This window comes from Cylas formicarius, unplaced genomic scaffold (assembly GCF_029955315.1).
Source record: "Cylas formicarius isolate icCylForm1 unplaced genomic scaffold, icCylForm1.1 PGA_scaffold_4__25_contigs__length_36172078, whole genome shotgun sequence".
NCBI lineage: Eukaryota > Metazoa > Arthropoda > Insecta > Coleoptera > Brentidae > Cylas > Cylas formicarius.
In genome coordinates, this window is record NW_026844334.1 from 25,259,114 (window position 1) to 25,279,597 (window position 20,484).

Consider the following 20,484-nt stretch of genomic DNA (forward strand, 5'->3'; position numbering starts at 1 on the left):
GTTGGCTGTCGAGTCATATTCCTGAGACATTTAAACTATTTTTCGAACTGAAAATGTCGAATCCGTTTCCCACGAAAAAATCTGTCATTTTCAAGAACGAACTGTGCCAACAACTGCTGGAAAGAAACAATAGCTCTAACAATAAGGTTCAGATAGGGCAACTACCTGCCACTCTCGGAACCCTTGACAATCATCATAAGTATAGTCTGTCTCAATCTTCATCGTGCTGGCTTTTGCCCTCAATTATGGCAGTTACCTGATGACGGCAATAGAACTCGCGTCCGGTAGGTATTAAAGGACAGAACATTAGGGGCGGGCTCTCAAAGGTTTTGGTAATAATATCATTTTTTTGTGTTTATTTAGCTGGGTATAATCTTATTAAATTACAGTAAGAAAAAACAATAACAATAAATATCTACAATAAATTCATAGCTGGGAATACCTATACATAATTATATTATTATTCTAAATGTCTAAATCTAATTCTGTTTCCTCAATTCCTCAATCTTTATAATGTGCTGAACTGAATTTTTCCAGCTGTCAATTGGTATGTTATTAATTACATTTTTTATCAAGTTTATAACAATGGGACTTAAACATTTTCTGCTCGGACCTTTGATTTTACTTAGTTCCACAAATGCTCTAGGGTTAAATATGCAATGATATGGAAGACGTAAAACAGTACACCTAGCGTGTTTTGCCAAATTATCGCAGAAATCACATTAATTGCATATGCAATAGCACTTTATTGGAAATATTTTTTAAAAGATTATTTTGATAATGATAATAATGATAATCTCAGCTACAATCCTTAATATTCGTTGCAGACAACAGCAAGCAGTTTAGGACAAATCCGTTTCCTGACCCAGCGTGTATTACAGTGATGCGTTTTCCTTTATTTGAAGGTGCTTTCGTCTGACAGTTTTGTGTATCGAACCACGTTTCATAAAGGTAAATTATGGATCAGTGGTCTAATCTATATCTTATAATTGATTGAAGATAATTAGATCTCCAAGTGCATAATCTGTGCGATTCCATTACTACTTGCTTTTTGTCTATTTTGCGGTACTTAAATCCCATTTTGCAAATAACTCATTGGAGGATGGCACGGCTTATATTTATATTGGTTTCAAATTCTTTTAGCTTCATTTTGAGTTCATCCGAGGTAGGAACAACTTCGCTTTGATAAAGACAATATATTTTCCTTCCTATTTGGTCCTGATCACTATTGCCTTACATTACGTTTATTCCTTTTCTTCACTTCACTATTAATATCCCTTCCTTATCGACGATGTTGGCGTTTTTGTAAGTAGACAGGTTCCTGTTAAAGCTTCTTGTTGAATAAGTGCTCTAGGGATTGAAATTTGATACAATATTTTTCACAACCCGTTTTGCATCAAGCGACAAATGATGTCGACGCGAAATCGTTATATAATATGTATCGTAAAATAACTTTTTCAAAACGCGCAGTAAAAACGATTATTCAACACTGCAACAAATTGTCAACACTCGAAAAATATATCAGAAACAAAGAAATATACCTGGCCCACCCTGTCACTTAAGTAAGAATATTTTTTTTGTTATTAGCTTTACCCAGTAACAATAGGTAATAACATCATTAAAGTTTTATCGGGAAGGGTCCTTCGAAAGGCAACACGATGAAGATTCAGACAGACTATACACTAGGTACACTAAATTTTACATTTCAATAATGATTTATAACTCCCTCATATTGAGAAACAGAGACATAGATTATCAATGCTAATACGGAGAAGGTTATGACAGATGAATAAAATTGCAATCCAACAATAATTTTCAATAATAATCAACTTTCCTTAAAATCAATTCTAAAAAACTTCAAAAATAAAGGTACTTTCTCTTGCATTAAATTAATATTTTTCGATAAACTTTGAAGACAGCTCAACACATTTTGTATTTGATGGTTTCTTTTCATATTTTGAACCATTATAAAATCACCTAATTTTATTATTGAACATAAATCAATTTCTGGCAGTAAAAAAATTTAAAAAATTCCATATGTATATGTCTATGGTTGCTATGTACGAAAACGAGCGATTGCTTCGTAAATTAAAAAAACTGCCCAAGAATTTTCAATTAAAATATTTTTTAAACAAATTTTACCATTTTCTATATTTATATATTTACTTGATAATGAAAAGATATCTCTCGGGTCACACAAGCCTATTCTACATAACAGTAGATTAGGATGGTTCATTTCTGGTCCGTTAGGCATTTCCACCCCAAATCATTCTTTCTGTCATCTCTCCACTTTAGATGTTCAAAAACAGTTAGCCAAGTTTTGGGAAATCGAAGAGTTGTCAAGTGAGCTGATCCTGTCGGATGAGGAATTTCAAGCCGAAAAACACTTCTCTGATAATTTTAAGCGCGGTTCAAATGGTAGATTCACTGTAGCCATTCCACTTAAGAAATCATCAGAAGTTTTAGGGGATTCCAAGTTACAGGCGACAAACCAATTCTTGCAGCTGGAACGCAAACTTTCGAAAAATCACAAATTAAAGGCCATGTACACAGATTTTATGACCGAATACCACGATGTAGGTCCCATGTCAATTTTTGATTCATCCAATTCCAAACCTACATACTATTCATCACACCATGGCGTTCTAAAGGAGAATAGCTCTACTACGAAACTTAGAGTAGTCTTTAACAGCTCAGCTCCCTCTTCATCAGGTGTATCCTACAATTCTATCCAGATGGTTGGGCCTGTGGTACAAGATGATCTGGTTTCCATCATGCTAAGATTTCGGCAACACCAGTATGTCATTTCTGCAGACATCTGTAAAATGTACCGACAAATATTAGTCCAAGAAGAGTATCATCCTTTGCAGCTTATTCTATGGAGAGCAGATCCCATGGATGAACTTCAAACTTTCTTTCTTAATACTGTGACTTATGGCACGGCAAGTGCTCCTTTTCTAGCCACACGCTGCTTAAAACAGTTAGCTATCGAATACGAATCATTGAATCCTCATGCATCTCGAGTCATCAGTAAGGATTTCTACATCGATGATCTGCTATCTGGAGCTGACAGTTTCGAAGACGCAGTACGTTTGTGTCAGGACGTTTCATCAATCTTAAAATTATGCAAAATAAAGTCTTCCAAGGGACATCACAAACCTTTAACAATCTTCGAACTCCGTCATGCAAGGGAAGGTTTAACCAAGTTTTCTCAACACGAAAGCTTTTCAAGGGAAATACATGAACTTTCAAAGTCAAATCAGGTTTCCTCAAAAAGCAGACTTCTTAGTTTGACCCCTTTTCTTGACGATGGTCTAATTCGTGTAGGAGGTAGACTTAAACATTCATTCTACCCATTTCATAAAAGGCACCCAGCACTTTTATGTTCAAAACATCATTTTACCTACTTGTTATTTAGGTACGAACACAAAGTCCTTCTGCATTGCGGCCCACAATTACTTCTCTCCCATATCAGGAAAACTTTCTGGCCAGTCGCAGGTAGAAATCTTGCCAAGCGCATTGTAAGAGAATGCATTGTGTGCTTTCGATTCAATCCCAGTATTCCGACTACAATAATGGGTAATCTTCCAGAGGCGCGAATTTCACCAAGGCCACCTTTTTCAGACACAGGCATTGATTACGCCGGCCCTTTCCAAATAAAAGATCGCAAGGGACGCGGATGTAAAATACAAAAATGCTATCTCGCACTTTTTATTTGTTTGACTAGCAAGGCAGTTCATCTCGAACTTGTCACTGAATTGCCAACACAAGCCTTTCTAGAGACATTTCAACGGTTCATAGCTCGCAGGGATAAACCAACCAACGTATATACTGACAATGGTACCAAGTTTAAGGGGGCTAGTAATCAGTTGAAAGAATTGGGCGATTTTTTAAGAAACAGTTCAGATTCTGTAAAAAATCAGTGCGGATTGGACTTAAATATACAGTGGCATTTTATAGCAGCCTACTCGCCTCACCACGGAGGTCTCTGGGAGGCAGGAGTGAAATCAGCGAAGCATCACATCAAAAGAATACTATCTAATGTACTTTTAACATTTGAAAGTTTTTACACAGTTCTTACGCAGATAGAGGCCGTAATGAATTCTCGACCTCTAACGCCACTCTCTTCTGACCCAAACGACCTAGGGGTGTTAACTCCAGCTCATCTATTAATTGGTCGTTCACTTCAATCAATTTCCTATCCAAATGTACAGGATATTCCTTTGAATCGTCTTTCTCACTTTGAACAATTGGAAGTCCTTAAACAACACTTTTGGAAAAGATGGACGAAGGAATATATTGGTCAATTACAAGAAATAGTTAAATGGAAAAAGAACCAGCATAATCTTGTAGTTGGTACAATGGTTTTAGTTCGCGATGACAATTTACCCCCGTTCAAATGGCGGCTAGGGCGTATAGTTGAACTTCATCCAGGTAGTGACAATATTGTGCGCGTCGTTTCAGTCAAGACCACATCGGGAGTGATAAAACGCGCTGTCCTAAAGTTGTGTCCGATTCCAATTACTGACCTTTAAATTACATTTTTCATTTTTCTTCCTGTCACTTTGTCATCATGTTTAAGTTTCATTTGACCATTGTAATAAGTGTTTAGTTTGAACTTTCTCATTTTGAAACAACTTACATTCTTTCAAGGCGGGGGGTATGTTAAGAACCTATTTGTTTTGTCGTTGCTATATGTGAAACCCCGCTATGTGTGAACACGCCAGAGTCACGTGACTATCATGCATCAATCACGGTCCAAGTGCGTGCCAGACCGTTTGTGCAGCCGAAGGGATGCCGCCCAACGCGCCAGTACAGAACTGACCACCACAAGGGAAAGTGCGTTTGACGGTACGAGTGCAAGATACAGTCCACACACGAAGGTGTATAGAGGTTATATACACTATATATTATATATTATATATACTAATAGGTTCTTAACAATGTTTTTGTATACAAATTATTTACATTATGTAACATATAGGGTGTTCAATTTGAGAAGAAAGTATAAACAACACATATTGCTGTATTTTTATGACGCTGTTACTTTACTTTAAAAAGCCTTTGTGTTTAAAATATGTCGACAGATATTTTAGTTCAGGAAATAATCGGGCGGGTATAAAACGACTGCAATAGACGCCAAAAATAACGGACCTTAGGCGTTTTCAAGATAAATACGGAACGTGCCGAGTGTAAAAATAACTTCGCAAAATTTACACAGACGACGAAAACGAAAAGCATTCAACAAAATGGTTATGATAAAAGTATTACAGTACCAGCGTCGGGAAGAAAATCTCAGAAATACAATTGCACAAAGAACAACAGCCACTCAATGGCCTGCAAGTACTAAAAATAATGATAGTTGTATGTCTATTGCAGTTTTGTAACAATGGATATCTTATCGGTTGCAAAATATTGATATCTTAAAAATGGAAAACACTCAGAAAAATTATATATGGGATTAACGCGAATTAAGCGCGGGGAATACAGAATATGCAGAAAAATGAGGTAAAAACTAACCACATTGATTTTTGTTAAATATGTGTTTGCCAAAAACCCTTAAAAAAATTTATAAAATTTTAACCATGACCACCCAAACCATACCTAATCGGTTTTTTTTTTCATAAAAGATTTTTCTATCTTTCAATCAATTTCGATGACTGTTATTTTTCCTTCACGTTTCTTCTTTGGATATCTTGAATATTGGTACTTATCTACTGCCATTAGTTAAAAGATGGAATATAACATTCGACATTGACCTCATAATTATCCGTTTGTATCATAGTTTGTTTTTTTTTAAATGCCCTTGGTTTTTCTTTGTTGGCAATATTAGGGCAATTCTGCATGACTAATTAGCATAGTTCCCAAATATGAACTCTGGCTCATATTCAGAAATGTCCTATAATCCAAACTGTCAACGTGGATCAAAATTACTAACTTAAAATTTTATAAAGTGTTTTTAACTTTCCACAATGGTAGCCTTTATAAATGACATCAGTAATATATAAAGCAAATAAAATGTAATTAAGAGAGCAAAAAAATTAAATCAAAGCAGGCAGAATTTGCATTCACATACATACAAAAGATGTTGCCACTCGCTTTTGTAAAAATATCAAGGTATCCTATATTAACAGCAGGGCCCATATAAGGACCCTCTCTAACAAAAATTTACATCAGGGACTTTGGGTTAAGATACAACAATAATATTTCAAGAATCCCGTCCTATCCATTATAAATAATTATATCTAGATATCTAGTGTATTGTACCTCTATGTGTATATCGGTGAAGTACCGATTTAGAGGCCATAAACGTAAGGTGTGGTTGGCTCCTGGACAACGCATCGAAATGTTTATGTTATGTGGGGTTTTTTGTTATCCGATATTCACGCTATCGAATGTCTACTTGTTTTTTTGTCTTCTGCTTACAAGGAAGCCCAAATACAGAAGTTATTAACCATACATTTTTCACTCCACTGACTGCTCAGTAGGGATAAAATATCAATCTTCAGTGCGTCATATCTTGCAGGCTAAATAAAATAAATCAAAATCTCAAATATAATCAATAAATGACAAGCGCGGTTGTGGTTAAACATTAATAGTAATCGTAATGTTACTAATATCAGTTTCTCCTAATATTAAGGGAAGGGCAAATAAATTGACAGAATGCTTCAATGCTTCTGAAAAAAGGCTTTAATGAGATAATATCATCTAGAAATTAAATAAAATGAGGTTGAACGTGAAATAAAGAAAACTTTCAAAAAACATTTGGCGTCCCATTTTTTCTACAATTTGTTGTTGTTGTGAATAACTAATTAGTAATTCCTTGAATATAAGAAAATAACATTTGGCATTCGAAAGAAGTGTATTTTGAATTGGAATTTTAAAAAATACTTGGAGTGATTTTAAATTCATAAAAAAAACAATTTTTTCTGTTGAAATTTTCAACAATCAACTACAATTTATCGATCCAGATTTTAATTAAATAAATTAATTTCCGACTGTTGCTTGTCATTTAAATGTTTAATACGGCATATAAAAATGTGAGATTTACACGGCTTGCCTGTTCTCCGTTTCGTTTAATGTTATTGACCAGCATTGTTTCTCTGATACTTATTCAATATTACAATACAATATAATTTTACAATTAAACAAACAAACAATGAAAGATCAAAAATCAAAAGTATATAGCTGCAGAACTTGCAAGAACAATAACATCAACCAAATCTATACTATACTATACTATACTCCAAAATAGACCTATGAAGAGCGGACCGTTTAACCGCAGACGACATAAAGGTAATGGTTTCACGAAAATCATTTATGCTTTTGCTAAAATATAAGAAAAGGGCCGTTCATATATTGCAGTCCTACGTGCTGGCATAGTGAGTTTACCCTTAAACCCTATGAATATGACTGCGAAACCGATTTTTTTTTATATAAATAGGAAGCTTTATATAAGTATTTTATGGAAAAAACAGACAGATGAATAGCTATCGTGGATCGGCCAATCTAAGCCATCGTATGCCGAAAATAAATCGTGTAAGTAAGTCGTATACGTGTAGCTTTCGTATGCGATCAGCAATGTATTAATTAATACAAGATCCATATACGATAGCACAGAAAGTCAGGTGTGAAAGTGTTAGAGCATTACATTTTTAAATTTATATATTTAAAAGTGATGTTCTGAAAATCTGGGATTATGGGTCCCTAAGAGCACCTAAATTTCTTGCAGCCGTTTTAAACTGCAGGGTTATGGAACTAGAAAATTCTCTTTTAGAGTTCTGCTTACCATTAGAATTACCAAATAGCATAACAACAGATGTATTTGAGTTTTGATGCTTTATTATACAGTCTCTTCTGGATCAAAATATAAATACACCTGTGTCCTCAATGTCATCAGCATGCTTAATTTACTTGTATTTAGATTACAATGATCCTCTGCTTGGTCTAGATTATCTATTTGGTAATAAAAGAATGCACAAAAAAACAAAAGGGTTTAAATTACTAACGTTATAACTTGATGTATGAAATCGTCGGAAACTGGTAATTTTCCCTACCCTCATTTCCTTCCACTTTCTTAATACACCCCAATGTTAGTACTTAACAAAGGTCGTTAACTTTAATTATAGCGTCATGTTTTTATTTAATCATACATTAAGTCAACCGACCCTACAGATTTCAAACAGGAATGTCAACAAGAACATGTCTTGCTTTTACCTGGAAAATTTTGAATTATAAATTTCCTAAAAACCTAAGCTAGTTTTATAAATTCAAAATTTTGGTTTACAATTAGGTTGTGAATTGTTTGGTTTCAGACTAAATATTTAGCAAATATATCAATTACACACATACACATATCACAATTACACGCAGTAACAAAAACTCAACATTCTTATTCTATAACAGAATTAGTCGGTCAATCAAGTAACGGAACGTTAAAAATTGGTGACAGACACTACTAAATGATACCACAAACTTTCTTTAGAGTTATTAACCTTTATTAACCATATTCAATGATAACGTGAATATGCGCGACAGATCCATAAATCATATAAGAAAAACAAAATCAATTAAAGACCACGTAACAGCGTATTTCCCAAACTAAAAAACAATGTCAACAAAATTATCCGGACTATAGTTAGTCTTTACATTGTAACAATAATTATCAGTCATTTCCTGTCGGTACTCTTTTACATTACGACACATTTTTTTCATGTGAAGTATAAGATATCGAGGCCCGAGCACGGACATTATTTTACGCGATGCAATTATTTTCCAATTTGAAAAGGCCTTTTCTATATAACTTTTGACGAGAAAATCAAAACAACCACACACACAAACCATGACACCTGCATATAGATTAGTTTGACATGCCCACAATTTTAAATTTAAAAGCTAGAATTTCAAAATAGAAAAAAAACTCGTATCGTAAATTTTCAATTGTTATGTCCATGGAATTTAATATTTTAATTTGACTTGAAAACTAAACACATGCAAATACAAAAAAAATACAAAATCTCCAAGTCTACTGCAGATTTAATTTTTCCCGCTCAATAGTTACACTGACCTTTACTTCTTTTGACGGTGTAGTATTTTAACTATATTTATAAGCAGTTTATGAAACTTTTTATGAAAACTCTTTTTGTGACAGATCTTGCAATGACAAATGAAAATAATGTTATTTTAATTACCACACAAAATTTCATTTATTTGTCAATTTAAGTAAATAATATAAAGTAAAATAATTATTGAACAACAAAAACTAACAAAATTCGCCATTTTGATGTTTTTCAAAGCAATGTTTTTTTTCTTTTATTATACAAAATTTTTGAGGTTTTGTTGGCTTAAAATATTAAATATTGTTGCAAAGAAGGAAAAATAAGTACAAACCCTTTCTTGGGCGTAATTGAATAAAAGTATTAATATAGTAATAAGTTTTTTTTCTAAAGAATAAGTAAAAACCGACTTTTTTTGAAAAATGTTGTAACTATAAATAACACCATTACCAACAAATGCCAACTTTGAACTCGCATACTTCTGAAAATATCCCGAATAAAACAGTCACTAGGGTAGGGTATAAAAGACAAAGAAAAAATAAACTCTTAGGTTTGCATTTCCAATTTTTGGCTGGAATTTTCTCGAAATTTTGCAGTTATTGTGGTCCCATAAGGTGTGGAGAGAATTTGTGACATTCTGTATGAATATTACAAGGAGTATTATCTATTACATTACGGCAACGGTTATTTGAGGTAAACATGCTTATTTGCATAAGCAATAGAATGTCATACTTAACAAGTACCCTCTTAATCAGAGTTTTATCTAGCATGCATAAAGACGATTTCACTTATATCTCGTTTTCGTTGATTTACATATTTATTTAAAAGTTTTGTGGCTTTGGTTATTATAACTTAATTACCTGACTTATTTATAGTTTTGTTTGTACATTTGCAGATAATTTAACAGCTTTTTTACTAATTCATAACTCAGGTTAAATCAACCTGTACCATACAGACAAGTGAAACGGAAGAGAAAAAAAGGAATTGGGAAAACTGTTATTGGGCTTAGAGACTATGCAATTATGTATACAAGTTGTGCAACTCTAGCAGATTCAACAGTTGAAACGAAAACTCCATAGTTTGTCGCGTTGACCAACAAGGTGACAGGATTAAATAGTATCTCACTGTCATTGTCGATAGACTAAGACCTAACCGACAAACAGGCCAGTAAAAAGGACTTTCCCTAATATATGTATCAGTTTACTCAAAAAGTTATATTTTGGTTAGTATCATATCGGCAAGAGCAAGCATAAATATATAACGTACACGCAAAATATAATCGGTATCTACCAATATCACAAGTGCGACAAAGTTACTTCCAGGTTTTAAAAAATGGAAGCAAGATTGAAAATGTTAAGGTATTGTCTTTGACAGATAACAGAGTATCATTCATTACTCCTCTCTTCCATTCCGTTAGTCCCGTTTACCTGCAGAATTTAGCGCTTGTGATTGATTATATAAAAACTTATTAAGTGAATCACAGCAATAAAAACCAAAACACTAGTGCCCCTCAAAAATGATTTATACAACATTATCCCAGTAATAGTAAAGTTTTTGCTTTGGTCAGGGAGGTGGTTGAAGTTGAGTAGTGAAAGCATTGCTCGGGTTTATTGAAAACGTTGCAGAGGGCACGTCTACTATTGAGGTCACGTGCGATCTGACTAAAGAATTTGAATAACACAGAGGAAAATCCAGGTTTGTCACATTTTTATGAAAAACGAGCTATCAGTGCCATTTTGTAGGCAAATCCATAAACTCTATGATATACTCCTAAATTTTATTATTTTTGGTTTACAAAGGAGAAAAACCATGCGTACATGGAAAAAACAAGGTACGTCCACATAATTACAACGCTGGTAAGATAAAACTTTTAAATTTTAATATTTTTTTGAGCAGTCTTAGTGATCGGGTTTGCCTTTCTTTTGTGGTGTTAAATCGTAATTCAACTAATAATTAACAATAGTCAAATTTACAGCAAAAGCTCGATGAGCAAATCGGTTATTGTGATTATATTTTGAACATACCTGATTATTACCCCTGTTTATTTGATCAATTTGACTCATTTTATTTATTACGTCAAGTTATTTGTTACACTCACATTATTGCATTTTTAAGTGTAAGATATAAGTTTCAAACTTCAAAACGGCCTTTTCTCTTTTTGACTGTGTACCTTTTGACCGTCCAGTGGATCTAATGATCTTTGCGAGAAGTTTCAATATGTGTCAGCTGATAACAGTTGTTACCAATAAATAATAAACAATAATTAAAAAGCGGAGTGCCTCAGCGCTCAATACTGGGGTCGTTATTCTTTTTATGAAAGATTTACATATGTGTGTAGATAAGGAATGCTGAATCTAGTTTGCTGATGATACGAGTGTGATCTCCAAATCGACACGCGCTACTGATCTAGTTCAGCAAAAGTCAGAGAAAGCTGGACATTTCGATAAACTGGTTTCCTTCTAACAAATTAAAATTAAATCAATTAAAAACCTAGAATAATTGTAGTTCGGAATCGCCAATTAGGATTCTGGAGGGGGTGCCCTGCAATCCATGTTACAGGAAGCTTTTCCTGAAGCACAGAATCATGACGCTTCCATCCCCCTACCTGTTTGACACTCTCGCAGAAACACATCAAGGCTTGAGTAATATATTTGAGCATTCACAAATTAATGGTCATTTGATTCTCCAGATCCTTTGTCACAAATTTAGCAAACGTTCTATTAAACTAGACCGTAATCCGCAAAAATCCGCTTAGTAACATCGACAAACAAACATGAATCTAAAGAAATTTAAATGCAGATGAGTTTAAAGATGTTACCAGCTAGTTATGTTCGTGACTTCGTTCGTGTATTGTGTTATAAAAGTGTCAAAGTTTTATTTTGTTTTTTTTTGTTTCGGTTGTAGAATTGTAGATTATAGAATAAACTGACCAATTATCTTGATTTTTTTTTATTATAATATATGCATCGGTTACTAAGCCCAAATATTTCTAAAACGGTTGCTTCTAGCGACTTCTAATGCTGACCATTTTCGAGTAAAAACGATCGAGCAATTCTTTTATTTATCAAAAATATAACACTGGGTGGTACAAAAAATTGTGCCTTTCAAACTGAGCAAAGACATGGAGATAGCGCTCCTACAAATAAGAGCTAAATTAAAACTCGGACTCGAAAACGAATCTTTTTAGAACACACATTTATAGTCTTAAAAACACTTGAGAAATCACCACGTGAAATGTAGGACACCCTGTATAGTTAAGAAGAGACCTGTTAAAGCTCAACAAATTTCCTAATGTGACATTTTTATATGAAAATGCGATGCAATAGTAAATACGAAAAAATAACACGCCACCGTAACTGTTTACATCTAGTTTGTTTAAACAAACCAAATTTGTTATAAGAGTTTATAAACAAAACAGCGATGCGAGAGGCGAAATGTAACTTAATCTAACCCAGAAAGGATGTGCTGATTTTAGAGATTTAACATTGTGAGATGAGTCACTGCAATAAAAAATCGTCGCTCGACGTTTTTTATTTCGTTAGTGATAATAACCCCTGTTTTCAGATTTTCATCTCACGTGGGAATACATTTTAAATAATAATACATTAAATGTCTAATAGCAAGTAGTATGAATCGTTGAAGAAAGGAAATTTATAAATATACTTTCTTAAATAGATGTATGTATCATATATCACTAAATAATTTGTATAAAACACCACCTGGCTGAAATTAAACCGCTTTCAAATAATTTAATTTCTTTTATACTTAATTCTTATCGTTTCAACTCAAACTACTGCATTGCTGTTTATTGCATTATTTATACGTATAGTTGCAACAACTTTAAGGAAATTATAAAAATATTATTATTATCTGATGATACACTAAAATTCTAAGTAACTATTCCCGCAACTAGAAACGTATCTTTCTAATTATGGAGTTACGCTAACTTGGTGTGACAACCTAAAAACCAACCCACACATTTGAGATTTTCTATGACTCTTTCACTTCCCATATAATCACAAAGAAATTATGCATAGGTAGGGAAGCAGTTTAAAAAAATGCTTTCTCCATAATTTGGTAATAATTAGTGCGCATCCACAATTGTTTTTGTTAGTTTTCCTTGCCTTTTTTACTAATTTTCGTGAATATATAAACTGGACACCATTGCTAATTCATTTATTATTGGAGCTATGACAATTGAAGGCCGTGCGTTCTAGAAATTGGATATAACTAATCAGAACTTAACCTAATATTTACAAATCTATAATAGCTGCAAAAGAAAACAGGGGATGAGGTGTTTATCGCAGTTTTTCATATTTTCAATGACTTAAAAAAATCAGCAATGGATGTAAAATTGCAATATTTAATACCTAGACACCAATATTACATATTACATTATGAGGTGTGTGGCAACTGAAACTTCGATTAAAACTCTCCATTTTTTTTAAATTCAAATAATTGCTGCAAATTTGTCTCTGAATTCTATCTAGACGCAAACATAAAGAACAATACATTGAAGACCAGTGACAAAAACGTAACTGTCCTCATCAATTAGCATGACACAAGTAATAACAAATAGCAATAGATACAATGACCAGTCCAATGGTCAATGTCTCACAGAGGCTTTCATATAAAGGTTGAATTCCGGAAAGTTAAACCCAAAAACATAATTTCCGTGAAAACCCAAATAAATAATCAGAAAAAAATATTTTAAAACGTAAAATTACCAGCCAATACCAATGGTATAAAATCAAAATCATAAAATAAAATTTAATAAGTACACACGGTTTAATTGAACAAAATGCGACCAAACAAGTAGTGAATTAGCAATTGCAATTAGCTTACCATTTGGAATTTGTACAAAATAATCCCACAATACCCGACGACGTGTGTTGATTGTGAAAGAAATTGTGCAAAAAGCAATTATTGAAATAATATAGCAAAAATTAAAAACAAAACAGATTCAAAAAGAACACAAGATTACACAAAAACGCACATCGCAAGTTCTACTAACAAACTAAAAAATGTCATCGCTTGACAATCCGCACGGGCAGGTCAACAATGTTGCGCGATTTCGGAATAAATTTGTTGTTCAGAAGATTAAAATACTAGGTGGTAATACAATTTAGGGAATCATTTATATCTCTCTACAATATGAATAATTTTTTAAAACCATTCGAAATATTTACTTGTATTTTTTTTTCATTTAAAGTTTTAATAAAGCGACGTTGCCAGTGATGATTTTAGAAGATTTTGAGTGTATTTATACAAGTTTTGTTTACTGCCATTGCGTATACGCACAGACTTGCAACTATATATATACATGCTATATCTCCCAATCCAAAGATTATTTAGTTACATTGTTCTGTAAACGAAATTGTCTTTAATAAACACATCTCTCTTCACAACCGAACTATGACCGGCGAGATATATGCATAGATGTATGTTGTATCTATCCCATAATTTGGTGACTGTGCCCGAAGTACACTGGATATTACAACTCCATCATAAAACACTATAGATTCAAATTTAAAAAAGGTATTGACCTTGATATGATTTTATTTTAGAATCGTTTCGGAACGGTTTTAGGATGCTGTATAAATTTCCTATTAAATTCCCAATGTGTAAATCCTGCCAGTACCATTTTAAAATACAATGAAAAAATCTATTGCTTTCCACTCACAGGCCTTGAGATCTGTTGCAATGGATGGCAACAACGGAATTAAGGAATGTTGGATTGGAATCTTACTCTTAATATTAAAACCAACAGAGATATAGATGCTACTACTCCACTTTATTAGATTACAAGAATCTGCATGAATTGAAGCTGATGAAAAAAAATGAAATAAAACACACAGATCAAGTTGACAAAAAAAAATTTAGTTATTTACAATCAAATTCTTCCAACCAAACTTTACTACCCTCTTTGCCGCAAAATTAATGCTTCAACATCAAAAACAAGAAACAAAAAAATTAAACATAAATTTTAAGCAGCATTTTATAAATAACTTTAACCTTCATTTTGTTTTCTTTTTGATAGCATACCAGGCCTATAAATAGCAATAGTTGGCCTATCTTTGTTGCGAATCCTTTTTGATGATAATGATTCATATTTTTCATCTATATCCTTTTCTAGTTCCTTCTCTATATCTTTGTTAATGCATTCAGCTTTTTCTTTAGGTTCTGCCACAACTGTATCTTTATTAGATTTTTCATCTATTTGTCCTACCATTTGTTCTGACTCCACTTGTTTCTCTGGAGAGATGGATTCTGCTTTAGTTTGAATAACTATGGATGCTTCTTTAATCTGTTTTAATTGTTCTAACTTACGTTGTTCAGCCTTTTGAGCTTCAATCTTTCTTTCTTCTCTCTTTTCACTGTACTTTTTTACTCTTTTTCCTTTGGCTTCTAATTTGGATTCATCATAGAATCTAGATTTAATATTTCTATCTTTAAGCTCCTCCTTCTTTTTGTACTCTGGATACTCCTTTTTCGGAAACCTTGGCTTTATTTCTTTTCTTTTCTCTTGAAACTGGTCTTTATTCTTTTGAGTTGCGTAAACTTTTTCTGATGTTTTCTCAGCAGGTTTAGAAGTCTTATCTTCATCTTTAGCATCCACAAAATCTTTTGATATAGTCAATTTTGAACTAAAAGATTTACTAGCATAAGAATTGGAGGATCGCTCATCACTCTTCTTTAGATCAATGGCTTTATAATCGCGCTTTCGATCAAATTCCTTTCTTCTTCGTTCCCGTTCCTCCTTTCTTACTTCCCGAATTTTTTGCTTTTGAGCTTTTTTGTTTTTAAGATATTCCAATAGAGGGGTAGTTCCCTCACTTCTATCTGAAGCCTTATCAGTTAGCTGAAGTGTATATTCTGGTTTTGCTTCCAATTCCTCAGTTTTATTCAAACTGGCAACAAACTCTATGAAATATGGGTCTGATTCAATGGTGTTACATTTCGAATCAATTCTATTTTTGCCACGTTTCTTAGGAATCTTTTGAAAAGGTGCAAATTCAACAACAGCTGGATATTCGTGGCCCTTTCCATCAAGGAACACATAGTTGTCAAATCTTTCTTTAAAGGTGTAAACGTCTTCAGGGCAAACAAAATTCAGATAAACACGCGAAAACGCGTTATCCCCTAAGGTCAAGTCTCCTTTTACCATATATATGTAGTTGTAATCTGGCACAGGTGAAACTTGATTAATGAACTGCTCACAAGTCATTTGTGGTGGCAATCGTCGAATAACAACTTTAGTTAAAGGCTTTTCTCGACTATCGTTTCTACGTTCGTGCTCTGCTAGGGTCATTCTTAATATTAGAATTTAAATTAAATAAATGAATTTAATGAATGTTCAATACCATTCATAACATTTTCTTCTTCTTTTTCTTCTTGTTTCTATGGAATCATTTCTCCAACGAGACCTCCACCCATTTACTAAATCTTAAATTTAGGACTTTCACTTCAATTAGACCTCACAGTGACGGAATACTAAGAATATTGTTACAGCGCTACAAACCACTAAACGATATGTTGTATTCTGTGACATGGTCTTCAGAACTTGGAAAATATTACATCTGGCAAACGATTTTGACAGAAATGATATGGTAACTAAGCAAGAAAACTACTATAATAAACTAGGGGAGGATTAACCGATAATTAATATATATATATATATATATATATATATATATATATATATATATATATATATATATATATATATATATATATATATATATATATATATATATATATATATATATATATATATATATATATATATATATATATATATATATATATATATATATATATACGGCCTTAGGAACTTGAACGACCAATTGTGGAAAACGATTACGCAGCGAAAAAGTTTTGAAATAAAAAAAATGCAGGACAATAGCGACGTGTATTTGTTTCTTTTTCTGCAAATTTAATGGTATTCCTCCCGTCATTTACAATACTTGTCATCATGGATAAAGTCGTACATAATTAGGAACTTTTTCATTTCTTACATTGGCAATATTGGTATTGTCAGTTGTCAAACGTTTTCAAAATTTTTCATCTTAACGTTAACGGTCAGTCGCTTTTGGACCGTAGGTTTGACACGTTTTTGCTTTATCTACATCTAGTAAATTGTGAAACTTAGATATCTAAACATAAATTTATTTAGTACTGAACTAATTGAAGATGTCTCAATTTAAATTTTGGAACGATGTAAATAACATTCTGAGTTTGGAGGGACCAATAACGAAAGGACCTCAACCAAGGTGGGAAAAAAATAAAAGCAAAAATGCTTCGCTAAATAATACCAGCAATTTAAATTCGTCCAAACAAAAGTCGTTTTCATCTTCCTCAATCAGTTTATTAAAGACGCCGTCGAAAGGATCAGAAAGTGAAAAGGTTTTACGGTCTAAAACGCCTTCAAAAACTCCATTAAAGAAATCAAAAACCCCTACTCCAAATAAAGGTGCCAAAACTCCAGGAGGGGATCGATTTATACCATCAAGAGTTGCCAGTAATTTGGAGCTAGCCCAGTTTAAGTTATCCCAAGACGAAAATCAGCCTGAGAGTCCAACTTCAATGGAACTGCGTAGAGTTATCTCAGAAAACATGGTAAGTTCATATAATTAGAGTAAAAGTTTATTTCATATGACATTTTCAGTGTGGTAAAGGCGGTAGTCAAAAGGTATTCTCTTATGCACATAAAGCTCCTGCTGCCCCAGAAGGCTTTCAAAATCCAATGAGAGTGCTGTATTCCCAAACGAAGACACCAGCATCTATAAAAGCCACAAACCGATATATTCCACATGCTCCTGATAGAATTTTAGATGCACCAGATATAGTAGATGATTACTATCTTAATCTTTTGGACTGGGGTGCTAACAATATTTTAGCAGCTGCGTTAGGATCTCATGTTTACTTATGGAATGCTGGTAATGCTACTCTCATTCTTTATCACTTCAATTAATTGTGAAAGGTTGAATCTAATACATAAAATTCATCTGCTAGAACTATATAGAAAATATTAACTAAAATTTAAGGTGTAGTCTGAGTTTTGAGTTTAACTTAATAATATATTTTTAATAAATCATCTGGAAAGGGCAGCTACCCTGAAGCTTTTACAATTGCAGAGTTAGATCTCCCTGACAATACACACATCAGAAACTATGCTATTATTTCTATTATTTTTGCAAAAATTTCAAAAGATCATTTTTAGGTAAAGATAGAGTTCTTGCAAAAGGACAACATAAATTTAGAAACATTATCTCTATACAGGATGCCATCAGGGGTGTTTTAAAAAATATATTTAAAATAGAATCTGCTTCATATTTGCATCCTCTTAGACTTAGCAAAAGTATGTTAGTGATACTGATTTGTTGGATGTATTATATCATATATGTTTTGTGGGCATAACTTGCTTGGTTTTCGCTTCTTTAATTACTAAAAACTAACAATATATTGGGACAAATGTTGGAATGTTCATCTCATTTTCCGTCAATTTACCAAGCTATGAAGTTTTAAACATTTAGTTTTTAAACAAATCTTTTCAAACATGAGAAAAAAGTACATTTTTAAATTTAAATTTTATAGTAAAATTTTTAATAAAAACAAACTCAAAATTTTATAGTATGCCCTGGTGCAGTCGGATATTAGTATCCAAAAAATAGCTCCTAAAAGCAATCTTTAAAAAATCATTACTAAGCAATTGTACTTTTAACAATTAGTCATTATCGGAAATTAGACTATGCACTAAAATCCTGTATTTCATGTGCTTGTGAAAATCAAACTTTGTCAAAGGTTTTCAAGAAAATCCTGAATCATTTAAAAAAAAAAAATTCTCCCTCTATGAAATTATTCAAAAAATATATCCAACAATTATTAATCCAAGACAATATTTTTCAAATTCTTTTTTGAAAAAATTATTTAAGAATTGAATTAAATTTTTCTATTTTTGCACCTATAGTACCTGTACCATAAAAAAGAATTTTAAAATTGCTAGGTTTATTTAATTTTTTAGTCGATTTTTTTTTTCAAATTACTTATATTTTTCATATATAACAATTTATAACAAAATTATAACATTCATTCTGAAATTCTGGCATGTCATTGAATTTTCGTGAAAGGTATTTTGGTAATCCGAGTTGACTCCTTTCCTATACTGCCATAATTATTTTTTAGTTTTTTAGATTTTTATTAATTTTCAGGAACTGGGAACATTGATCAGCTCTTAGAACTGGAGGGTAATGATTATGTATGTTCTCTGTCATGGATACAAGAAGGCGACGTATTGGCTGTGGGTACAACCCAGGGTACAATAGAGCTCTGGGACTGTGCTCGGTCGAAACGACTCCGTATTATGAACGGTCACTCTGCAAGGGTTGCTTCATTATCATGGAACTCTTTCATTTTATCTAGTGGATGTCGAAGCGGCAAAATTATACATCATGATGTTAGGACTAGGGAACACATTGTTGCCACATTATCGGGTCATACCCAAGAGGTTTGTGGACTTAAGTGGTCAACTGATGGAAAGTACCTTGCTAGTGGTGGTAATGATAATCTTTTAAATGTGTGGTCCGCCGTTGGTGGACAATATTACTCAGATTTAAGTCCACTTTACTCATTTACCCATCATCAAGCTGCTGTAAAAGCTCTGGCTTGGTGCCCTTGGCAACCTCATGTGTTAGCAAGTGGCGGTGGCACTGCCGATAGACATATTAGATTCTGGAACTGTCATACAGGGTCCTGTATTAATTCAATTGATACCAAGTCTCAGGTGTGCGCATTGCTATGGGCAACAAATTACAAAGAACTTGTTTCGGGACATGGATTTGCAAATAATGAAGTTATTATATGGAAATACCCGTCCATAACAAAGGTGATACATATTTGTTTTACTAAGTTTTTGTTACTAGCATTAGGTATTTTGTAGGTAGCAGAGTTGAACGGCCACACAGCAAGAGTCCTTCACTTGGCAATGTCTCCTGATGGTTCGACTATATTGTCTGCTGGCGCAGATGAAACCTTGAGGTTATGGAAATGCTTTGTAAAAGATCCAGTTAAAGCCAAGAAGAAAGATGAAACCGGCAAAGTTAAACCAAGCGCTTTGAGACAATGTATTAGATAGTTTTTCCTGTGCATGTTTCGTTTTTGACTGATTGTGCTGTATTGTAATTTATTTTTGACAAGTTTGTCCCCATTTATGTAATGGACTGGTTCTATTCTGCTAATTGAATGAAGTCATATTTTAATAACTGTGTTTATTTTTTATTTTTGCTCTGTAATATTCACATAAATTTCAAAAATTTTAATTTTAAATTTTTATCTATGTAGCAATTTTCTATCTTTGTTAAATTGTTGTGGTCTCTATTATCGGCCCACCTAACGACTTGAGGATAGCAGCGAATATGGGTTATTTGTT

General features: G+C 32.9%; 3 protein-coding genes across 3 annotated transcripts in view; 1 reads left to right on the forward strand and 2 right to left on the reverse strand.

The window, feature by feature from the left end:
• Nucleotides 1-14,089, reverse strand: part of LOC132701388 (protein draper-like) — a 35,414-nt gene extending 21,325 nt beyond the window's left edge. The window contains 1 exon segment of the mRNA XM_060669254.1: nucleotides 13,902-14,089. The gene's annotated coding sequence lies outside the window, so the exon portion shown is untranslated.
• A 742-nt stretch (nucleotides 14,090-14,831) lies between these two features.
• LOC132701387 (regulator of nonsense transcripts 3B) lies at nucleotides 14,832-16,565 on the reverse strand. Its single transcript, XM_060669253.1, has one exon. The coding sequence runs from the start codon at nucleotides 16,366-16,368 to the stop codon at nucleotides 15,067-15,069; it is 1,302 nt and encodes a 433-aa protein (XP_060525236.1). The 5' UTR covers nucleotides 16,369-16,565; the 3' UTR covers nucleotides 14,832-15,066.
• Nucleotides 16,566-17,141: 576 nt separating this feature from the next.
• On the forward strand, nucleotides 17,142-20,484 carry LOC132700810 (cell division cycle protein 20 homolog). The gene is made up of 4 exons (XM_060668358.1): nucleotides 17,142-17,675; nucleotides 17,725-17,995; nucleotides 19,268-19,941; nucleotides 19,996-20,484. The coding sequence occupies exons 1-4, from the start codon at nucleotides 17,250-17,252 to the stop codon at nucleotides 20,188-20,190; spliced, it is 1,566 nt and encodes a 521-aa protein (XP_060524341.1). The 5' UTR covers nucleotides 17,142-17,249; the 3' UTR covers nucleotides 20,191-20,484.